Genomic DNA, 23,647 nt, shown 5'->3' on the forward strand with positions numbered 1-23,647 from the left:
ACGCCAAATTGTCATGGAAATTCTACACACGGAACACTCAAAGTCAATCTTAAATGAATCATTTGTTTATTAACAGTTAACTGGAGAGTTTCCAACAAACTTGCTGCACCATAGTGAACGTCTATCAGGAGCTCTCTCAGGGCAGTCCCGTTAGATCCCTTATATACTGCTTACAGGCACGTTACATAGGCATAGTTCATAGGGTTGGTTCCGGCATGTGTCTGGCACCGTCTCCTATCTTAACTTATAGAACATATTCTGGGCGTTCTGCCAGATGGTCCGAAGGATGGGGTCATGTCGCCCCCCCCTCTCATATCTTTACCAAGCACAGGCAGGAACCAATGATTATTTATGACACTAAGACAAGATTAACATTTTCAAGGCTGTCTCTTCACAAGATAACATTTTGCATCACAGGATTCAGAAGAAAGACAACACCAAGGTAGGCCTGACCCTGACCAAGGCAGGATGCTCTGCTCCTGCTCCTGCCATCTAACATTATCTTCAACTCACAAGAACAGTGAACCACTCAAGTACTCCCTGGTGCCAGTCAACCCGGTCTGGTCACTAAGGCGGGCCTGGTGCTGTTTGGCCACGACGGTAAGTCACCTAACGTTACACAAAATGTTATTTAGACATAGATGTTATTACCAGGGTTGCTACCGTAGATTGTCTGTTTTTTAAAACCTTTCAACTTTTTTTTTATTTGGCCCTATGCTTTGGAAGAAGAAACCCTGTCTATTTTTGCAAATTCAAAATAAATCTTTTTGAGGGCATTTGTATCTAACTTTTTGGCTATAAACATAGGCCTATGTAGCATCCCTGCATGTAGACATGCTGTACTATCTGGCCCTGAGGTCAGGACTATTATGGTGCAGTTTGTAGTGGTGTTCATACCCTGCAATCTCACAGGGACTGGTTCCCGCACCGATTCTGACGGTTCCCTCATTGGCAGGAGAAATAACTGGCTGTTACTGTAAAGTCTTTGGATGTTTTCCAGTCTAACGTTAGGCCTGCGCTGAAAATCTCTGTGTGGTGTTACGTATTCTGTAGGAGCAACTGAGAGAAAGAGTCAGGGGATAGAGAGAATGTTTCAGAGATTGAGTCAAGGAAGTTAAGAAAGATTGAGGCCGATTTGAGTGAGAGTTTGTTAGTGTTGCATCCGTTACGGCAAATGTGTTGATAAAAAATATTGGGGACAGAGGGCCGCATCACAAAGGGTTGGAGATTAGGCTCTGTGTGTGTGGAAGCAGGGAAATTGGGCCGGGTCCCTCCGGGTCCGAGACCCCGCACCTATGGTTATTTGAATTATCTAAGGAGAAATTGTTGTCCACATTTAATTTTCAACAGCCAACAACACGAGAAGCAACAGCAAAATCAGACGACAACATAGTAGAATAGTTTACCCATTCAATTGTTCAGCATATCGCATTCTATGCGAGAAAATAATATTCCTCTCGAGGTTCATTCAAATTGCGAGTGCCGCACCGGGAGAGAAATATGCATGTCATACTACACAGAACAAAAATATCAATGCAACATGCAACAATTTCTAAGATTTTACTGAGTTACAGTTCATAAAAGGAGATCAGTCAATTGAAATAAACTCATTAGGCCCTAATCTATGGATTTCACATGACTGGGAATACAGATATGCATCTGCTGGTCACAGATGCCTTAAAAAAAACTGTCAGTATCTGGTGTGACCACCATTTGCCTCATGTAGCACGACACATCTCCTTCGCATAGAGTTGATCAGGCTGTTGATTGTGGCCTGTGGAATGTTGTCCCACTCCACTTCAATGGCTGTGTGAAGTTGCAGGATATTGGCGGGAACTGGAACACGCTGTCGTACTCGTCCGTTCAGAGCATCACAAGCATGCTAAATGGGTGACATGTCTGCTGAGTATGCAGACCATGGAAGAACTGGAATATTTTTAGCTTCCAGGAATTGTGTACAGATCCTTGTGACATGGGGCTGTGCATGATCATGCTGAAACATGAGGTGATGGCGACGGACGAATGGCACGACAATGGGCCTCAGGATCTCGTCACAGTATCTCTGTGTATTCAAATAGCCATCGATAAAATGCAATTATGTTCATTGTCCGTAGCTTATGCCTGCCCATACCATAACCCCCCGCTACCATGGGGCACTCTGTTCACAAAGTTTACATCAGCAAAGCGCTCGCCCACACAACGTCATACACACTGTCTGCCATCAGCCCGGTACAGTTGAAACCGGGATTCATCCGTGAAGAGCACACTTCTCCAGTGTTTCAGTGGCCATCGAAGGTGAGCGTTTGCCCACTGAAGTTGGTTACGACGCCGAACTGCAGTCAGGTCAAGACCCTGGTGACGGTTTCTGACAGTTTGTGCAGAAATTATTCTGTTGTGCAAACCCACAGATTCATTAGCTGTCCGGGTGGCTCGTCTCAGACCATCCTGCAGGTGAAGAAGCCGGATAAGGTCCTGGGCTGGGGTGGTCTGCAGTTGTGAGGTCGGTTGGACGTACTGCCAAATTCTCTAAAATGACATTGGAGGCGGCTTATGGTAAAACGGCACATTTTAGAGTGGCCTTTTATTGTTCCCAGCACAAGGTGCACCTGTGTAATGATCATGTTGTTTATTCAACTTCTTGAAATGCCACACCTGTCAGGTGGATTGATTATCTTGGCAAATGAGAAATGCTCACTAACAGGGATGTAAACACATTTGTGTACAACATTTGAGAGAAATAAGCTTTTTGTGCATGTGGATTTTTTATTTTGTTTTATTTTTTACCTTTATTTAAGCAGGGAGTTATGCTGAGACCCCGGTCTCTTTCGCAGATGCATGAACACATCAATAAACAACAATTACACTATACATATCTGTTTACACAAGACATGAAAAGCAAACACGAAAAGCAAAACACAATCATATGAAACAAACACATCCGCCTGAATTGCCCAACATGAGTATAAAGACTAGCTATATTTTTAAGATGTTTTTAAGATATGCTATTGTGCTGCAAACCATACAGGGTTTATATGCATACGTGATGTATCCAAGCCCAGAATGAGTGCTGCAATAAAAGGGGTTTATTTGCCCAATCTGGGCTGAGGAGTTTTGAGCAGACCGTGTCAGTTTTGACCCAAGTCTACTACACATGGTCTCGGTCTAGCTAGGGGAAATACACTACTCTTCTCTACTACTCTTTGAAAGAAAGACAGGCTTTTCTGGCCTCTGCTGGTCATATAACTGTAGTACAAGTGGAGCTAAATTCAATGGGGACCTCCTTCCCGCATACAAACTTCACGTCATTGTAAAAACAGGGAGAATCTAGTCGTGTCCATTAGGCACGAAACTGAAGAAAATGTATTCAATAAGAAATTGTTCAATAAGAAATGCTAATTTCTGTTTTACTTTACTTGATTTAGTTAATTTTTACAGGGACAGTTAACATTAATCAACATTTCAGTAATGTATTTTTTTTTTTACATTGCAAACAGTTCAATGTAATGAACACCCCCTGGAGATTTAACAGTTCCCAAAATCATGCTGCAATAGACAGGACTTGCTATAACTATTTATACACTTCCCCTGCATGTGGACAGTAAAGTCACATTTGAAGTCTGTTTGAAAACACACTTCAAATCAAATGTTATTTGTCACATACACGTGTTTAGCAGATGTTATTGCGGGTGTAGTGAAATGCTTGTGCTTCTAGCTCCGACAGTGCAGTAATATCTAACAATTACACAACATATACCCAATACACACAAAAAAGTAAGGAATGGGATTTAAGAATATATACATATTTGGACAAGCAATGACAGAGCGGCATTGACTAAGATACAGAATAATATTATAGAATAGAATGCAGTATATACATATGAGATGAGTAGTGCAAGATATGTAAACATTATTAAAGTGACTAGTATTCCATTTCTTAAAGTGGCCAGTGATTTCAATAGGCAGCAGCAGCCTCTGTGCTAGTGATGGCTTTGTCTGATGGCCTTGAGATAGAAGCTGTTTTTCATTCTCTCGGTTCCAGCATTGATGCACCTGTACTGACCTCGCCTTCAGGATGATAGCGGGGTGAACAGGCAGTGGCTCGGGTGGTTGATGTCCTTGATGATCTTCTTGGCCTTCCTGTGACATCGGGTGCTGTATGTATCTTGGAGGGCGGGTAGTTTGCCCCCGGTAATGCGTTCAGCAGACCGCACCACCCTCTGGAGAGCCCTGCGGTTGTGGGCAGTGCAGTTGCCGTACCAGGCGGTGATACAGCCCGACAGGATGCTCTCAATTGTGCATCTGTAAAAGTTTGTGAGGGTTTTAGGTGATAAGCCAAATTTCTTCAGCCTCCTGAGGTTGAAGAGGCTCTGTTGCGCCTTCTTCACCACACTGTCTGCGTGGGTGGACCATTTCAGTTTGTCGGTGATGTGTACGCCAAGGAACTTGAAGCTTTCCACCTCCTCCACTGCGGTCCCGTCGATGTGGATAGGGGGGTGCACCCTCTGCTGTTTCCTGAAGTCCACGATCATCTCCTTTGTTTTGTTGTTGTTGAGTGAGAGGTCATTTTCCTGGCACCACACTCCCAGAGCCCTCACCTCCTCCCTGTAGGCGGTCTCGTCATTATTGGTAATCAAGCCTACTACTGTTGTGTCGTCTGCAAACTTGATGAATGAGTTGGAGGCGTGCTTGGCCACGCAGTCATGGGTGAACAGGGAGTACAGGAGGGGGCTGAGCACGTACCCTTGTGGGGCCCCAGTGTTGAGGATCAGCGAAGTGGAGATGTTGTTTCCTACCTTCACCACCTGGGGGTGGCCCGTCAGGAAGTCCAGGACCCAGTTGCACAGGGCGGGATTCAGACCCAGGGCCTCGAGCTTAATGATGAGCTTGGAGGGTACTATGGTGTTGAATGCTGAGCTATAGTCAATGAACAGCATTCTTACATAGGTATTCCTCTTGTCCAGATGGGATAGGGCAGTGTGCAGTGTGATGGCAATTGCGTCGTCTGTGGATCTATTGGGGCGGTAAGCAAATTGAAGTGGGTCTAGGGTGACAGGTAAGGTAGAGGTGATATGATCCTTGACTAGTCTCTCAAAGCACTTCATGATGACAGAGGTGGGTGCTACAGGGTGATAGTCATTTAGTTCAGTTACCTTTGCTTTCTTGGGTACAGGAACAATGGTGGCTCTCTTGAAGCATGTGGGAACAGCAGACTGGGAAAGGGAGAGATTGAATATGTCCATAAACACACCAGCCAGCTGGTCTGCGCATTCTCTGAGGATGTGGCTAGGGATGCCGTCTGGGCCGGCAGAATTGCAGGGGTTAACATGCTTAAATGTCTTAAATCACGTCGGCCATGGAGAAGGAGAGGCCACAGTCCTTGGTAGTGGGCCTCGTCAGTGGCACTGTGTTATCCTCAAAGCGGGCGAAGAAGGTGTTTAGCTTGTCTGGAAGCGAGACGTCGGTGTCTGCTTTTCTTTTTGTAGTCCGTGATTGTCTGTAGATCCTGCCACATACGTCTCGTGTCTGAGCCGTTGAATTACGACTCCACTTTGTCTCTATACTGATGTTTTGCCAGTTTAATTGCCTTGCGGAGTGAGTAGCTACACTGTTTGTATTCTGCCATATTCCCAGTCACCTTGCCATGGCTGAATGCGGTGGTTCGCGCTTTCAGATTTACGCGAATGCTGCCGTCTATCCACGATTTCTGGTTAGGGTAGGTTTTAATAGTCACAGTGGGCACAACATCACCTATACACTTCCTGATAAACTCAGTCACTGTTTCAGTGTATATGTCTAAATTATTTTCGGAAGCTACCCGGAACATAACCCAGTCCGCGTGATCAAAACAATCTTGGAGTGTGGATTCTGATTGGTCAGACCAGCATTGAATAGTCCTTAGCACGGGTACTTTGTTTGAGTTTCTGCCTATAGGAAGGGAGAAACAAAATGGAGTCAAACAGATTTGCTGAAAGGAAGGCGGGGGAGGGCCTTATAACCATCCCGGAAGTTTGAATAGCAATGGTCGAGGATTTTAGTACAACAGTCGATATGTTGATAGAACTTCGGCAGCCTAGTCCTCAAATTTGCTTTGTTAAAATCCCCGGCTATAATAAATGCAGCCTCAGGATATGTGGTTTCCAGTTTGCATAAAGTCCAGTGAAGTTCTTTGAGGGCCGTCGTGGTTTCGGCTTGAGGGGGGATTTACACGGCTGTGACTATAACCGAAGAAAATTACCTTGGGAGATAATACGGTCGGCATTTGATTGTGAGATATTCTAGGTCGGGCGAACAGAAGGACTTGAGTTCCTCTATGTTACTACAATTACACCATAAGTCGTTAATCATGAAACACACACTTCCGCCTTTCTCCTTCCGAGGGGATATTTATTCCTGTCTGCGCGATGAACTGAGAATAATAATAATAATAATAATAATAATAATATGCCATTTAGCAGACGCTTTTATCCAAAGCGACTTACAGTCATGTGTGCATATATATTTTTTTGTGTATGGGTGGTCCCGGGGATCGAACCCACTACCTTAGCGTTACAAGCGCTGTGCTCTACCAGCTGAGCTACAGAGGACCACTTAGGGTAGGTTTTAATAGTCACAGTGGGCACAACATCACCTATACACTTCCTGATAAACTCAGTCACTGTTTCAGTGTATATGTCTAAATTATTTCCGGAAGCTACCCGGAACATAACCCAGTCCGCGTGATCAAAACAATCTTGGAGCGTGGATTCCGATTGGTCAGACCAGAACCCATCTGGCTGGACCGATTCCGACAGAATATCCCAAGAGAGCCATGTTTCCGTGAAACAGAGATGTTACAGGCCTTGATGTCTCTGGAAAGAAATCCTTAACCGTAGTTCGTCGACTTTGTTAACCAAAGATTGAACATCAGCGAGTAGAATACTTGGAAGCGGTGGGTGGTGTGCGCGCCTACTAAGTCGGACCAGCAGGCCGCTCCGAGTGCCTCTCCTCCGCCGGCGATGTTTTGGGTCAGCCGCTGGAATCAGTTCAGTTGCCCTGGGGAGAGCAAACAAAGGAGAAAGTCGTATTCCTGGTCGTAATGCTGGTGAGTTACCGCCGCTCTGATATCCAATAGTTTTTCCCGGCTGTATGTAATGATGCAAAACACTTTCTGAGCTAATAATGTAAAAAATAATACATAAAAAAAACAAATACTGCAAAGTTTCCTAAGAGCTTGTCGCGAGGCCGCCATCTTCGTCGGCGCCAGGAACCTTTCAGTGAACATATTGGTAATAAAGTTCCCTCCATAATTTAATTGGTGAACATACGTCCATTCCCTTCAATAATATGTAATATTTTCCTAACATACTGTAGCTCTCAGATTGATTACTGGAATTCTTTAAACAGGCGTAAGTAAAATGTTAGGCTACGTTGTTTACATTTTAAATATATAAACCTCTCGGTCTTCCACACAGAACGCTAGGAGGGAAGAGAATGATATCCAAGATGTACAGATTTTTTTATATTAGACCCAGTGATATGCACCCCATCAGTGACTTCCCCGAGCTATGGATATCCATCTGTCTGACTACCTTGAAGTGCTCCAAGGATCCAAAATTGATAGATACAATACAAGGTACCAGAGAACTAGTTACATTGACTTAACTATTTCTCATGGGACTCACTAGCTAGGTTTCCATCCAATTGGCGACAGATTTTCATGTGAATATTCAAACATTTTCCCACCAGAGATGTTTCCATCAAATTAGTCAAAGTCCAGACCTAATCCCAATTGAGAGGTTGTGGCAGGACTTGAAAATCCACAAATATCGCTGAGTTAAAGCAGTTCTGCATGGAAGAGTGGGACAAAATTCCTCCACAGTGACGTGAGAGACTGATCAACAACTACAGGAAGCGTTTGGTTGGAGTCATTGCAGCTAAAGGTGGCACAACCAGTTATTGAGTGTAAGGGGGCAATTACTTTTTCACACAGGGGCATTGGGTGTTACATAACTTTGTTTATGAAAAACACTACATGACCAAAAGTATGTGGACACCTGCTTGTCGAACATCTAATTCCAAAATCATGGACATAAATATGGAGTTGGTTCCCCCTTTGCTGCTATAACAGCCTGCACTCTTCTGGGAAGGCTTTCCACTAGATGTTGGAACATTGCTGCAGGGACCTGCTTCCATTTAGCCACAAGAGCATTAGTGAGGTCGGGCACTGATGTTGGGCGATCAGGCCTGGCTCGCAGTCGGCATTCCAATTCATCCCAAAGGTGTTCGATGGAGTTGTGGTGAGGGCTCTGTGCAGGCCATTCAAGTTCTTCCACACCGATTTCGACAAACCATTTCTGTGTGGACCTCATTTTGTGCACAGGGGCATTGTCATGCTGAAACAGGAAAGGGCCTTCCCCAAACTGTTGCCACAAAGCTGGAGGCACAGAATTGTCTACAATGTCATTGTATGCTGTAGCATTAAGATTGCCCTTCACTGGAACTAAGGGGCCTAGCCCGAACCATGAAAAGCAGCCCCAGACCACTGTTCCTCCTCCACCTAACTTTACAGTTGGTACTATGCATTGGGGCAAGTAGCGTTCTCCTGGCATCCGCCAAACCCAGATTTGTCTGTCGGACTGCCAGATGGTGAAGCGTCATTCATCACTCCAGAGAGTGAGAGTCCAATAGCGGTGACCTTTACACCACTCCAGCCGATGCTTGGCATTGCGCATGGTGATCTTAGGCTTGTGTGTGGCTGCTCGGCCATGGAAATCCATTTCATGAAGCTCCCGACGAACAGTTATTATGCTGACGTTGCTTCCAGAGGCAGTTTGGAACTCGGTAGTGAGTGTTGCAACTGAGGACAGACGATTTTTACACGCTTCAGCACTCGGCGGTCCCGTTCTGTGAGCTTGTGTGGCCTACCACTTCGCAGCTGAGCCGTTGTTGCTCCTAGACGTTTCCACTTCACAATAACAGCACTTACAGTTGACCGGGGCAGCTATGACGGTGCCACATTGAAAGTCACTGAGCTCTTCAGTACGGGCAATTCTACTGCCAATGTTTGTCTATGGAGATTGTGTGGCTGTGTGCTCGATTTTATACACCTGTCAGCAACGGGTGTGGCTGAAATAGCCGAATCCACTCATTTGAAGGGGTGTCCACATACACTATATATACAAAAGTATGTAATTATTGTGTTATTTGTTCACTCAGGTTCCCTTCATCTAATATCAGGTTTTGGTTGAAGATCTGATAACATTCAGTACCCAAAATATGTAAAAGTAGAGAAAGGGGGCAAATACTTTTTCACAGCACTGTACAGACAACCACCCACATAGGCTACATGCTTTCTAGAAACGCCCTCCCTTTAATGAATTTTGGCAAAGAAAGGAGCTTCGCCATCAAACTTTTCTAACTCTGTGGACAGATGCTTCCTGTGTTCGTTCAATAACACATTTCAATGGTCCTTCTCATGGCTGCCAGACTAGAATATCTGTGTCACCAAAGGCATCAGGGAAAGGACAGTAACGTCAAAGGCCCAGCACAATCGGACCACAGCCCACAGTGCTATGCACTTGCAGCTCTCCCATCTGACTGAAGCTTTCGCCACAGTCATGGCATCTGTATGGGTTCTCCTTGTGAGTCCTCCTCAAATGTCCTTTCATATGAGCATCCTGTCTGAACGCTTTCCCGCAGACTGGGCAGACAAACGGTTTCTCCCCTGTGTGAACCCTGATATGCTCGTTCAGATGACTCTTCACTTTGAAACCTTTCCCACAGAGGTGACAGCTGTGTGGTCTCTCCCCTGTGTGAGTCGTCATGTGGTCCCCTAGACCCTTCCTTGCTGGGAACCCCTTTCCACAGACATGGCATCGAAATCGCTCATACAAAGCGCGTCTCTTCATAAGTTCTGACAGCGTTCCTATATGTCTAAATGGTCGTCCTCTCTTTGTGTTCCGTTGAATAGGGCTTCCAATCTCTGTTCGGTTCAAATTTTCACTCGGAGCTGCAGAACAGTGTGCGTTTCCTGCAAACAGGAACTGTGGGTCACTCGTTGGTACTCCGTAGCCCTCTCCATCAGGTTCTGTTTTCATGTGTTCCACTAGGGTGCTCGACAGATTATTATTCTCATTGTCCTCCACAATCTGGGTTTGGAAAAGGTGCAAGGGCCAAGGGTCCTGGTCAAACCCACTTTTCACACAAGGAGGAGTGAACACAAACTCTATGTTTTGACTATGAGACTCAGACCTTTGCAGTTGCTCTTCTACCAGTCTTGTCCTGAGGTCCTGTTCCTCTGTACTTTGTGTGGGCTCTGAACTTTCTTGCCGCAGACTGGGGCTCCTCATCTCCTGCTCAAGGGGAACCTCTTCTTCAGAGACATGCTGCCTAGGGTCTGGAGGGAAGGACAGGCAAATAAATGTTAGTCAATACACAGTCATACTAAAATTGTCAATGTTTATTGTAAAATTACATGTTTAAATACGAAAACAAATCTTCCACTGACAGTGTTGTAGTACTCGAGACTGGTCTTGGCTCGAGACCACATATTGAGTGTCTCTGTCTTGTCTCGGATACATGTTTACTAGGTCTAGACTCGGTCTCAAACTGTGAGGACTCGTAATTTCATCCCGAGACCAGCCAAGTAAAAAAACTCATAATTATCAGCTTCCATTCAGTCAGCGCATAACAGAGCAGATACAGTGAATTCGGAAAGTATTCAGACGCCTTGACTTTTTCCACATTTTGTTACATTACAGCCTTATTCTAAAATTGATTTGAATAGTTTTTTCCCCTCGTCAATCTACGCACAATACCCCATAATGACAAAGCAAAAACAGGTTTTTAGAAATGTTTGCAAATGTATTAAAAATAAAAAAACTGAAATATCACATTTACATAAGTATTCAGACCCTTTACTCAGTACTTTCTTGAAGCACCTTTGATAGCGATTACAGTCTCAAGTCTTCTTGGGTATGACGCTACAAGCTTGGCACACCTGTATTTGGGGAGTTTCTCACATTCCTCTCTGCAGATCCACTCAAGCTCTGTCAGGTTGGATGGGGAGCGTTGCTGCACAGCTATTTTCAGGTCTCTCCAGGGATGTTAGATCGGGTTCAAGTCCGGGCTCTGGCTGGGCCACTCAAGGACATTCAGAGACTTGTCCCTAAGCCACTCCTGCGTTGTCTTGGCTGTGTGCTTAGGGTCGTTGTCCTGTTGGAAGGTTAACCTTCACCCCAGTCTGAGGTCCTGAGCGCTCTGGAGCAGGTTTTCATCAAGAATCTCTCTGTACTTTGCTCCGTTCATCTTTGCCTCAATCCTGACTAGTCTCCCAGTCCCTGCCGTTGAAAAACATCCCCACAGCATGATGCTGCCACCACCATGCTTTACCATAGGGATGGTGCCAGGTTTCCTCCATACGTGACGCTTGGCATTCAGGCCAAAGAGTTCAATCTTGGTTTCATCAGACCAGAGAATCTTGTTTCTCATGGTCTGAGAGTCTTTAGGTGCCTTTTGGCAAACTCCAAGCGGGCTGTCATGTGCCTTTTACTGAGGAGTGGCTTCCGTCTGGCCACTCTACCATAAAGGCCTGATTGGTGGAGTGCTGCAGAGATGGTTGTCCTTCTGGAAGGTTCTCCCATCTCCACAGAGTAACTCTAGAGCTCTGTCTGAATGACCATCGGGTTCTTGGTCTGGGAGGTGACCAAGGCCCTTCTCCCCCGATTGCTCCGTTTGGCCGGGCGGCCAGCTCTAGGAAGAGGTTTCAAACTTCTTCCATTTAAGAATGATGGAGACCACTGTGTTCTTGGGGACCTTCAATGCTGCAGAAATGTTTTGGTACCCTTCCCCAGATCTGTGCCTCGGCACAATCCTGTCTCGGAGCTCTACGGACAATTCCTTCGACCTTATGGCTTGGTTTTTGCTCTGACATGCACTGTCAACTGTGGGACCTTATATAGACAGGTGTGTGCCTTTCCAAATAATGTCCAATCAATTGAATTTACCACAGGTGGACTCCAATCAAGTTGTAGAGAATCATCTCAAGGATGATCAATGGAAACAGTATGTACCTGAGCTCAATTTCAAGTCTCATAGCAAAGGGTCTGAATACTTATGTAAATAAGGTATCTCTTTTTTATTTTTAATAAATTAGCAAACATTTCTAAAAACCTGTTTTCGCTTTGTCATTATGGGGTATTGTGTGTAGAGGATTATTTTATTTTTAAAATCCATTTTAGAATAAGGCAGTAACGTAAACAAAATGTGGAAAAAGTCAAGGGGCCTGAATACTTCCTAAAGGACACACTCCTTTCTTGAAACATTTATATATTTTCCCCTATTGAAAACTGGGATTCCTACTTTACTGGTAACATTACTTTCCTTTACTTTCATTGAAAAATATCCCTCAAACTTTGTCCGAATTCCCTTGACTTGCTGGTAAGGAAGAGTGGGGGAAATTGTTGGAAAGTTGCGCGCTCACTATTAGTAAGGGGAGACGGGTGAAATTGTAACGTCTTTATATCTATTATAGACATGTTTGCGCAGTGGCGAACCTATTGGACCTAGGATTTCAGTGTGTAACAGGCTCGTGATGCTGAAAGAACCGCAACCATAATACCGTGTAGGAGAGTGCACTTTTTGTAAAACAAAGGGCCAGCGTGTAGTGGAGGGTTAAAGAATTAAAGGGCAACTACACCCTCCAAAAATATATTATTTCGATTTTTCCCAGACCTCATAAATTGTATCCTGATGTGGTTTAAGCATTGTTGTGGACATAGATCACGTTTGTCTTTTTTTTGTACTTTTATTTTTTTTAAGTGTGATTTTGAGAGTGAACATTTTAAAAAATCTATAGGAAAACATAGGATTTTTCACACAGGGCGCCTTTCCTTCACACAGGACCCACTTCTCCAGGCACCACTACACCACTGCACTGGGCCGATGGAAAGACAGCAGTCCATTCACTCTGACATAATAAGCCAGTAGGTCCCAATCATAAGAATACAAAAACACAACCATTAGGCTAAGCATTTCTCAATCGAAATGTACAACTATTACTTCCCATAGCAAAAAAAAAAATCACGTTTAGCACACAAATCATGGTCATTAATATGTTGTTGGTCCCCCCTTTGCTGCTGTAACAGCCTCCACTATTCTGGGAAGGCTTTCCACTAGATGTTGAAACATTGCTGTGGGGACTTGCTTCCATTTAGCCACAAGAGCATTCGTGAGGTCAGGTACTGATGTTGGGCGATTAGGCCTGGCTCGCAGTCGGCGTTCCAATTAATCCCAAAGGTGTTAGATGGAGTTGAGATCAGGTCTCTGTGCAGGCCAGTCACGTACTTCAACACCGATCTCAACACACCATTTCTGTATGGACCTCGCTTTGTGCACGGGGGCATTGTCATGATGAAAAAGGAAAGGGCCCACCCCAAACTGTTGCCACAAAGTTGGAAGCACAGAATCGTCTAGAATGTCATTGTATGCTGTAGCGTTAAGGTTTCTCTTCATTGGAACTAAGGTGCCTAGCCCCAACCATGACAAGCAGCCCCAGACCATTATGCCTCCTCCACCTAACTTTACAGTTGGCACTATGTATTGGGGCAGGTAGCGTTCACCTGGCATCCGCCAAACAAAGATTTGTCCGTCGGACTGCCAGATGGTGAAGTGTGATTCATCACTCCAGAGAGTCCAATGGCGGCAAGCTTTACACCACTCCAGCCTACAGATTGGCATTGCACATGGTGATCTTAGGCTTGTGTGCGGCTTCTCGGCCATGGAAACCCATTTCATGAAGCTCCCGACGAATGGTTATTGTGCCGACGTTGCTTCCAGAGGCAGTTTGGAACTTGGTAATGAGTGTTGCAACCGAGGACAGACGATTTTAACGTGCTATGCGCTTCAGCACTCGGCGGTCCCATTCTGTGAGCTTGTGTGGCCTACCACTTAGCGGCTGAGCTGTTGTTGCTCCTAGACGTTTCCGCTTCACAATAACAGCACAGTTGACCGGGGCAGCGCTAGCAGGGCAGAAATTTGACAAACTGACTTGTTGGAACGGTGGTATCCTATGACGGTGCCACGTTGCAAGTCACTAAAGCTCATCAATAAGGCCATTCTACTGCCAATGTTTGTCTATGGAGATTGCATGGCTGTGTGCACGATTTCATACACCTGTCAGCAACGGTGTGGCTGAAATAGCCGAATCCACAAATTTGAAGGGGTGTCCACATACTTTTGATATATAGTGTACCTTCTATCACGCTTCTGATGGCCTAGCCAATGGCTGACTTAGCTAGCTAGATTTATCTCCCCAGAGACCACCAAAGAAAAATCCTGATTGGATCTTTTTTCTCTTCAGCGTTAACCCTTTACTTTCTAACAAAAAATGAAAAGATTCAATCAAAACATCATTGAAAATAATTATATTATTATTATTTTATAAATCCTTAGCCTTTCTCTGAAAGCGTAGAAGGCCCTCATTGTTCCGCACTGTGTTTGGGTTAGTAAGCATTTGTAGAGTGGCTCTATTTGCTCTCAGCATGCATTTTTTCACCATTCTTAATGTCCATAAATAATCCACGTTCTTCTGAAATATAAACTGAAATACTTAACATTTTGAACTCTTATTACAACATTTTCTGGTCTCGGTCTTGACTCGATTCGGTCCGGTCTTGAATCGGTCTCGCTTTAGGTGTTGTCGAACACAAAACTATCCACTGATATTGGGTTCTAGTAAATTGATTGACAGGCGACAAGAGAAGTGACAAACATTGTGGGCTTGCAGAACGTCAAGCGACGGCACTGAAAGAGAGTAGGCTACAAGCCAGTCAAACAGTAAGTTGAAGTAGTCGTCGTTTACAAACCTGCTCTATGTAACTTGATTTGTGGTTTAATGACCAAATCCAACAGCTTCTGTAACCGTTCGTTCTCCTCCTTCGAACGGGAGATTTCTTCTTGATACTCGACTATCGTCTTTTCAACTACTCCAAATATCTCTACAGCAGTCGCTATCAATCGCTCGCGCAGAAACACATTGAGCAATTGTATTTTTGACATTTTGGGAATGCAGTGTCGCTAGTATTTTATTAGCAAGGTAGATCAATTGAAAACTTATTTCAAATCCTTCTTGTTAAATGTGCGTGCCTGGAAGTAAACACTGCTCGCTCTACCTTTTTAGAGTGCGTGCATGGCAACACAATACCGCACTATCGCCGCCTGTTGTCCGGAGTGGAAACAAAGGTTGACCAATATGCTGACGTTTTTCAAACTATATTTTTGGTTCAATTGTGAGCAGAGACAGACATGACTCTCAAATGGCTATTTATAACAAAAACACTTTCCAGACTGGAACTTGGGCTGCACCCTGGCTATTGGTTAAGATTTTGGTCTAAAGATAGTCAAGAACCTTTCTGGCCGCTGTCCTAGTACTGCACACTGTTAATGAATACAGTTGAATAGACAGTAGAATAGACAGTTGAATCCTGATTCAGGGTATTATGAAGGCATGACTTTGGAATAAACTGAATAAACTGCAGTGCATGCAGACATGTTGAACAGCATGCTTCTTTTCGAGTGAATATCTGTGCACTTTATATCTGATGTTTCTATTGTCTGTCTGTCTGTCCAGTTGCTAGTGAAACCTGCAGTTTGAGGATGGGAAGATGATTGTGGCGGCACAGTCCTTCAGCTCGGGAAGCAGTGCTTCTGTGGAGCTCACTGAGGAGGAGAAGGCCTTCGCTGAGCAGATGATGGTAAGAAAAGATTAAGAAATAAATATGAACACTTGGCGTTGGAGGACGGAGAGGTGTTGGAGGAGGGATAGGCGTTGGAGGAGAGATAGGTGTTGGAGGAGAGATAGGTGTTCATTAGGCCACACAGTAGCAAAACGTTTTGCAATGGAAAATGAAAACATTTGTCAAGGTACAGTCAAGTTTGGACACACCTACTTTATTTTTACTGTTTTACTGTAGAATAATAGTGAAGACATCAAAACTATGAAATAACACATATGGAATCATGTAGTAACCAAAAAAGTGTTAAACAAATCAAAATATATTTTAGATTTGAGATTCTTCAAAGTAGCCACCCTTTGCCTTGATGACAGCTTTGCACACTCTTGGCATTCTCTCAACCAGCTTCATCCGGTAGTTACCTGGAATGCATTTCAATTAAAAGGTGTACCTTGTTAAAAGTTAATTTGTGGAATTTATTTCCTTCTTAATACGTTTGAGCCAATCAGTTGTGTTGTGACAAGGTAGGGGTGGTATACAGAAGATAGCCCTATTTGGTAAAAGACCAAGTCCATATTATGGCAAGAACAGCTCATATAAGCAAAGAGAAACGACAGTCCATCATTACTTTAAGACATGAAGGTCAGTCAATCCGGAAAGTTTCAAGAACTTTGAACGTTTCTTCAAGTGCAGTCACAAAAACCATCAAGCGCTATGATGAAACTGGCTCTCATGAAGACCACCACAGGAATTGAAGACCCAGAGTTACCTCTGCAGCAGAGGTTAAGTTCATTAGAGTTACCAGCCTCAGAAATTGCAGCCCAAATAAATGCTTCACAGAGTTCAAGTCACAGACACATCTCAACATCAACTGTTCAGAAGAGACTGCATGAATCAGGCCTTCATGGTCGAATTGCTGCAAAGAAACCACTAATAAAGGACACCAATAATAAGAAGAGACTTGCTTGGGCTAAGAAACATGAGCAATGGACATTAGACCGGTGGAAATCTGTCCTTTGGTCTGATGAGTCCAAATTGGAGATTTTTGGTTGCAACCGCCGTGTCTTTGTGAGACGCAGAGTAGGTGAACGGATGATCTCCGCATGTGTAGTTCCCACGTGAAGCATGGAGGAGGTGTGATGGTGTGGGGGTGCTTTTCTGGTGACACTGTGATTTATTTCAAATTCAAGGCACACTTAACCAGCATGGCTACCACAACATTTTTTTATGAGGTCTTGGATGATTTCTTTTGATTTTCCCATGATGTCAAGCAAAGAGGCACTGAGTTTGAAGGTAGGCCTTGAAATACATCCACAGGTACACCTCGAATTGACTCAAATTATGTCAATTAGTCTATCAGAAGCTTCTAAAGCCATGACATCATTTTCTGGAATTTTACAAGCTGTTTAAAGGCACAGTCAACTTCTGACCCACTGGAATTGTGATACAGTGAATTATAAGTGAAATAATCTGTCTGTAAACAGTTGTTGGAAAAATTACTTGTGTCATGCATAAAGTAGATGTCCTAACCGACTTGCTAAAACTATAGTTTGTTAACAAGACATTTGTGGAGTGGTTGAAAAACGAGTTTTAATGACTCCAACCTAAGTGTATGTAAACTTCTGACTTCAACTGTACATTTGACAAAAATGTTAATATCGAGAGAGAGTTGCACCTATGTTTTTCTTTACACACCTTCGATTTTCAGCTGCATCTCAGTTCTCCTCTCACCCTCTGCAATAGAGAATCTGGGAAAGTGCAAAAAGAATTCCTAGATGCCTGACAGGTTGACAAGGTTGTGTTGTGATGCTGACAGTCTGCTGGTACATCTTCTGCTGTCTGTCAGGTGCTCTGGTGGGCCAGCGTCTGTCCGACCCTCCGGACATCTTGAAGCTGGGCTTCACCGGCTCCACAGAGATAGGCAAACACATCATGAAGAGGTGCGAGGTCACTATTTTGCGGGTTAACCTCAGTCCAGAGAGGTCGAGACCTTAGGCTTTGGGTGGTTGGCCTTGACCTTGACTTTTAATAGTATACTGTTTGTGTATGTAGTTCTGTGTGTGTGTGTGTGTGTGTGTGTGTGTGTGTGTGTACCTTGACACCTGTTTTTTGTTTTCCTCTATCCTAGCTGTGCAGTCAGTAATGTGAGGAAGGTGTCCCTAGAACTGGGGGATAAATCTCCTCTCATCATCTTCAGTGACATGGACAAGGCTGTGCGCAGGGTCAGTGGACCTTCACTGTATCTTCATTAAATAATTCAAATGTTACCGCAATTTCAATGATGGTCACTACCTAACAGTAATATACAAATATGAATATTTGATATATTCTTTAATATAAATGTTTCTGAATATTGTAAGGCATCAATAACAGTGTATTTCAGACCATGAGCTCTGTGTTTTTCAACGAGGGAGAGAACTGCATTGAAGCAGGCAGACTCTATGTGGGAGAGAACATCTATGACCAGTATGTCAAGAGTGGTATGTGCCTCAAGCGCTAACTTAGCTCTCTGCCATCTTATCTCACAACGTTATGCCACCTTACTACATTTTCTCACAGCGTGCTGCTAACTTAGCCACGTGCTATTTTATCTTACAGCATGATGCTAATTTAGCCATCTGTTACCTTATCTCACAGCGCTATGCTAACTTAGCCATCCACTACCTTATCTCAAGTGGAGGTTAAAAATATAAAGATTGGGGATCCTCTGGATTGCTTCACAGACCACAGACCCCAGAACCACAAGGTCCACCTGGAAAAGCTGGTGCAGTAATGCCAGACTGGCGTGAAGGAGGGCGCCACTCTGTTGTGTGGGGGAAGACCGGTCTCCCGCCCAGGTTAGACACATGGACCCGTTTTCAGTTCATAGCGCTCTAGATTTTACTAAAATAAGCTGTGATGCAGAGTTTGGGCAATGTCAATCCAATTCCAGTCCATTCAGAAATGTAATTGAATATCACTATGCTCAGGGCCCTGGGTCTGAACCCCTCCCTGTGCAACTGGGTCATGGACTTCCTGACGGGCCGCCCCCAAGTGGTGAATGTAGGCAACTACACCTCCGCCACGCTGATCCTCAACACGGGGGCCCCACAGGGGTGCGTGATCAGCCCCCTCCTGTACTCCCTGTTCACCCATGACTGCGTGACCACGCACGTCTCCAACTCAATCATCAAGTTTACTGACGACACAACAGTGGTAGGCCTGATTACCAACAATGACGAGCCAACATACAGGGAGGAGGTAAGAGCCCTGGCGGAGTGGTGCCAGGAAAATAACCTCTCCTTCAATGTCAACAAAACGAAGGAGCTGATCGTGGACAACAGGAGACAGCAGAGAGCGCAAGCCCCCATCCACATCGACAGGTCCGCAGTGGCGTGCACATCACTGACGACCTGAAATGGTCCCTTCACACAGACAGTGTGGTGGAAAAGGCGCAACAGTACCTCTTCAACCTCAGGAGGCTGAAGAAATTTGGCTTGGCCCCTAAGAACCTCACAAACTTCTACAGATGCACCATTGAGAGCATCCTGTGAGGCTATATCACCGCCTAGTACGGCAATTGCACCATCCTCAACCGCAGGGCTCTCCAGAGTGTGGTGCGGTCAAACCCAGCGCATCATCGGGGGCACACTACCTGCCCTCCAGGACATCTACAGCACACAGGAAGGCCAAGAAGATCATCAAGGACCTCAGCCATCTGAGCCACGGCCTGAGTCACTCTGCTACCATCTAGATGGAGGAGACCGTACAGGTGCATCAAAGCTGGGACCAAGAGACTGATAAACAGCTTCTATCTCCACGCCATCAGCATGTTAAACAGTCACCACTAGCCGACCTCCAACCAGTTCCCTGCCCTGAACCTTAGTCACTGTTACTAGCCGGCTACCACCTGGTACTCTACTCTGCACCTTAGAGACTGCTTTGCCCAATGTATATAGAGTCATTGAACACTGGTCACTTTAATAATGTTTACATACTGACTTTATATGTATATACTGTTGGTTAGCACAATGTTATGAAATGTAAATTTTTTATAAAACGTTTTTTTTTATGAATGAGAAATACAATGTGAAATTGAATCCCCTCTTAGAAATATGAAATGTTCACAAAATATTTTAAAACAATGATGTATACAACATCATTGGTTTGAAATTGTCTACTCTATGCAATAGATTTATTGGATTCATGGGCAATATTGGATGACAATTCAATGGAACTTTATGAATGATGATTGCCAGATCAGAGCTCGAACAAATGATCATCTGACTGAGTAAATGTGCCGTTTAACTTTTTTTCCAGATATTAAAATCACAAAGGTTTATAATATGAATTGTCTGGTCTACAGTTTTTGTTACTTACACAATGTACATTTGATACAAAACTGTAAAATCTGAAAAATTCATTTTTTGGTTTGTTATACATGTCATCATGCACCCTGATAGACACAATGTTGTTTATTTTAAACAAATGAATTCAATGAAATATTTTCTCACCATAGAATAATATCTAATGTGTGAGTATTCCCCCTTCATATTAAACACATTGAATTTCACGTCACAAATCTTGGGTTGTTGTGACATTATTTTTGAAGTCATTCCTAGTACATGTAAGAGAAATTTCCTTCTTAATTAGTCTGCTTTGAGCTTTTTATCGCTCATGTGAGGACTGTACCAAAGAGAGAGGGCAGGCTGTTTACACTGTGAGGTCAACAGACAACAGTCAGGGAGGACCCCTGGTTGGCAGCAAGTGTGTTTGTGTGTGTGTGAGTTTGTGCATACTTTCATGTGTTCGGCAGTTTGTCTCACATACCGAGGATGATACTCAGTGGAGGTATCCTGACCTGGACTAATAATAGGATGGAAGATGAAAAAGACAAGCCCATCATGGTTGCCAAAGAGAGCTCCAGGAAGATTTGTCTACAGGTGGTGACTCTGTACCTTGTGGCCGGGCTGGGGATAATGACTGCAGGCATGGTTCTGGATGCTGTGCAGGTGGGTGAAGGGATTCTAGGTCTGGAGGGGAAACGTTTGTGTTGATTTGGCTTGATAGACAGTATGTAGGCTACATGTTGTAATGTCATCATACATATATTCAGTTGAAATACAGTATATTTGTCTGGCTTAATGAAAGATAATTACGATAGATGCCAAGAAGAGGTACTACATATAAAACTGGCCTACCAACACTCATTTACTTCTTACTTTTAATATAACTTTATTCAATCATAACACATCAAATAAGAGTGGGTAGTAACACATTACAGATTTTTAAGTCACAGTAATAGGCCATACTAGTAGAGTGAATAATCTGTGACTCTTAGGTGTTCACATTTTGCACATTTGACAAGTGTCTTTCTATTTAGCCTTTCACTCCCTCTCTCACGGAGTCTGTGTAGACCGTAGACGCTTATCTTCCCGATTCTGTTTGTGTTGCTGTGAGGTGGCTGAACAGTGGAAGAGGGGAGCTGGGGGGTTGTGGGGGGTCAGGTCGCTGTGACGTGCTGGACCTGATAAGGTGACCTCGCTGGCACGCCGTTACTAACACATCAGTCTTGGCACAATGGGATGAGCGAGGTCTGTTACTTTGTGTACAGTGCACAGTTTTTACACAGCTTAAACTTAATGCAGCCTTTACATACGTCTAAAAGTTTAGAAGAGTTTAACTTTTCATGGATCATACTTTATATATTCAGTTGAAATACAGTATATTTGTCTGGCTTAATGAAAGATAATTACGATAGATGCCAAGAAGAGGTACTACATAAAAAACTGGCCTACCAACACTCATTTACTTCTTACTTTTAATATAACTTTATTCAATCATAACACATCAAATAAGAGTGGGTAGTAACACATTACAGATTTTTAAGTCACAGTAATAGGCCATACTAGTAGAGTGAATAATCTGTGACGCTTAGGTGTTCACATTTTGCACATTTGACAAGTGTCTTTCTATTTAGCCTTTCACTCCCTCTCTCACGTAGTCTGTGTAGACCGTAGACGCTTATCTTCCCGATTCTGTTTGTGTTGCTGTGAGGTGGCTGAACAGTGGAAGAGGGGAGCTGGGGGGTTGTGGGGGGTCAGGTCGCTGTGACGTGCTGGACCTGATAAGGTGACCTCGCTGGCACACCGTTACTAACACATCAGTCTTGGCACAATGGGATGAGCGAGGTCTGTTACTTTGTGTACAGTGCACAGTTTTTACGCAGCTTAAACTTAATGCAGCCTTTACATACGTCTAAAAGTTTAGAAGAGTTTAACTTTTCATGGACCACAGTCAGACAAAGAAGGATGTATAAGCATACCAGTGGCGGTCGGTGGCGTTTATGATGAGGGAGGACAATGTGTTTTTTTAATGAGCATGGTCTTATATCTATTACAGCTTATTGGATGACTGTCATTCTTATTCCATTCACCCAGTTCAATGTAACATCGATAGGTTTAGGCTACTACATGATACTCACATTTTCCCTATACCCATCATGAGGTTGCTACAACCTAGCCTATTAAAAGTTTACAACGTAGGTGTACACAGGTCGAGAGAAACATTTGAGATGACAGACAGTGACACATTCAATACCACCTTGCACACTCTTGCCTGCATCTAGCTTATCTAGGGTGTAATCATTAGTCCAACAGTTGCAAACGAGAGTTTCTATTGGACAAATTCAGGTATTTTTATCCCTGTTTCGTTTGCTTCCGCTTAAGAAACGTTTTTCAACAGAATCGGCGGAATGAATACACCCCTGATCACGCATAAACGTAGCAGCCACGTTGGATTCATTCTAGCCTCTATGCACTCTCCTCCTCTCACCTTTTCCCTTCGTTTGTGGACTTCAATGAACAACACATCAGCTGTATGTGACCAGGCGAAAAAAACCATTCCAAAGCAGGTCATAACCGCTACACACAGCCTACATCATTGTCCCCATAGTAGCTAAAGTAACATCCTAGTCAATATAACTAATGCGTTAGTAAACTTGCTACAATCATGCAGTAATATTACAGTGTATAGTCAGTAAGCAATTAGACCGGCGGGCCCCGGTGGCAACACATTAATAGAAGACTTCCAGTGTTGTGTTGAATAGTCATAGCCAGCTAGCTAACGTAGCATCCCTCTGTTTGAGCCTGGTGTTTGAGTAACTAAACTAGCCAACTGCATTTGCTAGCTAAGTAAGTGAAACTGAAAAAAAAATGACTCTCTCTCTCTCTCTCTCTCTCTCTCTCTCTTGCTTCTCCTTCATTTTTGAAGAAATTAATTTGTTGAAAACTGTTCAACTATTGTCTTTCTCTCACTTTGAGTCAACTACTCACCACATGTTATGCACTGCAGTGCTAGCTAGCTGTAGCTTATGCTTTCAGTACTAGATTAATTCTCTGATCCTTTGATTGGGTGGACAACATGTCAGTTCATGCTGCAAGAGCTCTGATAGGTTGGAGGACGTCCTCCGGAAGTTGTCATAATTACTGTGTAAGTCTATGGAAGGGAGTGAGAACCAAGAGCCTCCTAGGTTTTGTATTGAAGTCAATGTACCAAGAGGAGGACGGAAGCTAGCTGTCCTCCGGCTACACCATGGTGCTACCCTACAGTGTGCTGTTGAGGCAACTGTAGACCTTCATTGCAAAAGAGTGTGTTTTAATGAATTATTTGGTGACATGAATATGTTTAGTATAGTTTTATCTAAAAAGGATAACTTTTTCAATGTTTTACCATTTCTGTTTTTATGAAATTCACTGAGGATGGTCCTCCCCTTCCTCCTCTGAGGAGCCTCCACTGAAGCATACATAAATGCATCACATCCGTCTCTGTCTCTACAGGCCCTATAAAAAAAATGCCACCAAGTACAAACTCAGACCAGAGGCAAGCTCTGCATAGCAAGTGCCAGACAGTATTCCCTTGGATTTCATTATGCAATCCTGGAACCCAGTCAATGTGTT

The 23,647-nt window shown here is 43.8% G+C and overlaps 3 protein-coding genes across 4 annotated transcripts in view; 2 read left to right on the top strand and 1 right to left on the bottom strand.

Annotated features, from left to right (window-relative positions):
• Positions 1-334: 334 nt before the first annotated feature.
• Positions 335-18,727, top strand: LOC121575548 (cytosolic 10-formyltetrahydrofolate dehydrogenase-like). Of its 2 annotated transcripts, XM_041888720.2 has the most exons (6): positions 335-600; positions 15,608-15,731; positions 17,557-17,650; positions 17,839-17,932; positions 18,094-18,190; positions 18,434-18,727. In XM_041888720.2, the coding sequence occupies exons 3-6, from the start codon at positions 17,643-17,645 to the stop codon at positions 18,481-18,483; spliced, it is 249 nt and encodes an 82-aa protein (XP_041744654.1). In that variant the 5' UTR covers positions 335-600; positions 15,608-15,731; positions 17,557-17,642; the 3' UTR covers positions 18,484-18,727. The 2 variants fall into 2 exon arrangements, 1 of the variants encoding a protein (XP_041744654.1); XR_006002351.1 differs by lacking the exons at positions 335-600; positions 17,557-17,650 and adding an exon at positions 14,730-14,814 and having other exon boundaries at positions 17,839-18,727.
• LOC121575547 (zinc finger protein with KRAB and SCAN domains 5-like) lies at positions 9,188-15,129 on the bottom strand. Its single transcript, XM_041888719.1, has 2 exons — positions 14,844-15,129; positions 9,188-10,375 (listed from the first exon to the last, which is right to left on the bottom strand). Exons 1-2 carry the CDS (start codon positions 15,034-15,036, stop codon positions 9,513-9,515), a joined length of 1,056 nt encoding a protein of 351 aa, XP_041744653.1. The 5' UTR covers positions 15,037-15,129; the 3' UTR covers positions 9,188-9,512.
• A 1,778-nt stretch (positions 18,728-20,505) lies between the features above and the next one.
• Positions 20,506-23,647, top strand: part of LOC121575546 (solute carrier family 41 member 1-like) — a 39,631-nt gene continuing 36,489 nt past the window's right edge. The window contains exon 1 of the mRNA XM_041888717.1: positions 20,506-20,701. Within this exon, the coding sequence (XP_041744651.1) occupies positions 20,525-20,701 (177 nt within the window). The 5' untranslated portion in view covers positions 20,506-20,524. The remainder of the gene's footprint in view (positions 20,702-23,647) is intronic.

Source organism: Coregonus clupeaformis, chromosome 10, assembly GCF_020615455.1.
Source record: "Coregonus clupeaformis isolate EN_2021a chromosome 10, ASM2061545v1, whole genome shotgun sequence".
NCBI classification, from domain to species: domain Eukaryota; kingdom Metazoa; phylum Chordata; class Actinopteri; order Salmoniformes; family Salmonidae; genus Coregonus; species Coregonus clupeaformis.

What these genes read in the sequence shown, in the direction of transcription:
- LOC121575547 (XM_041888719.1), bottom strand. Translation starts at nt 15,036, where the DNA reads ATGTCAAAAATACAATTGCTCAATGTGTTTCTGCGCGAGCGATTGATA. An exon ending in AATCAAGTTACATAGAGCAG is followed by an intron (nt 10,376 to 14,843) that starts GTTTGTAAACGA and finishes CCTTCCCTCCAG; the next exon opens with ACCCTAGGCAGCATGTCTCT.
- LOC121575548 (XM_041888720.2), top strand. An exon ending in TGGACAAGGCTGTGCGCAGG is followed by an intron (nt 17,933 to 18,093) that starts GTCAGTGGACCT and finishes AGTGTATTTCAG; the next exon opens with ACCATGAGCTCTGTGTTTTT. An exon ending in TGACCAGTATGTCAAGAGTG is followed by an intron (nt 18,191 to 18,433) that starts GTATGTGCCTCA and finishes ATTGCTTCACAG; the next exon opens with ACCACAGACCCCAGAACCAC.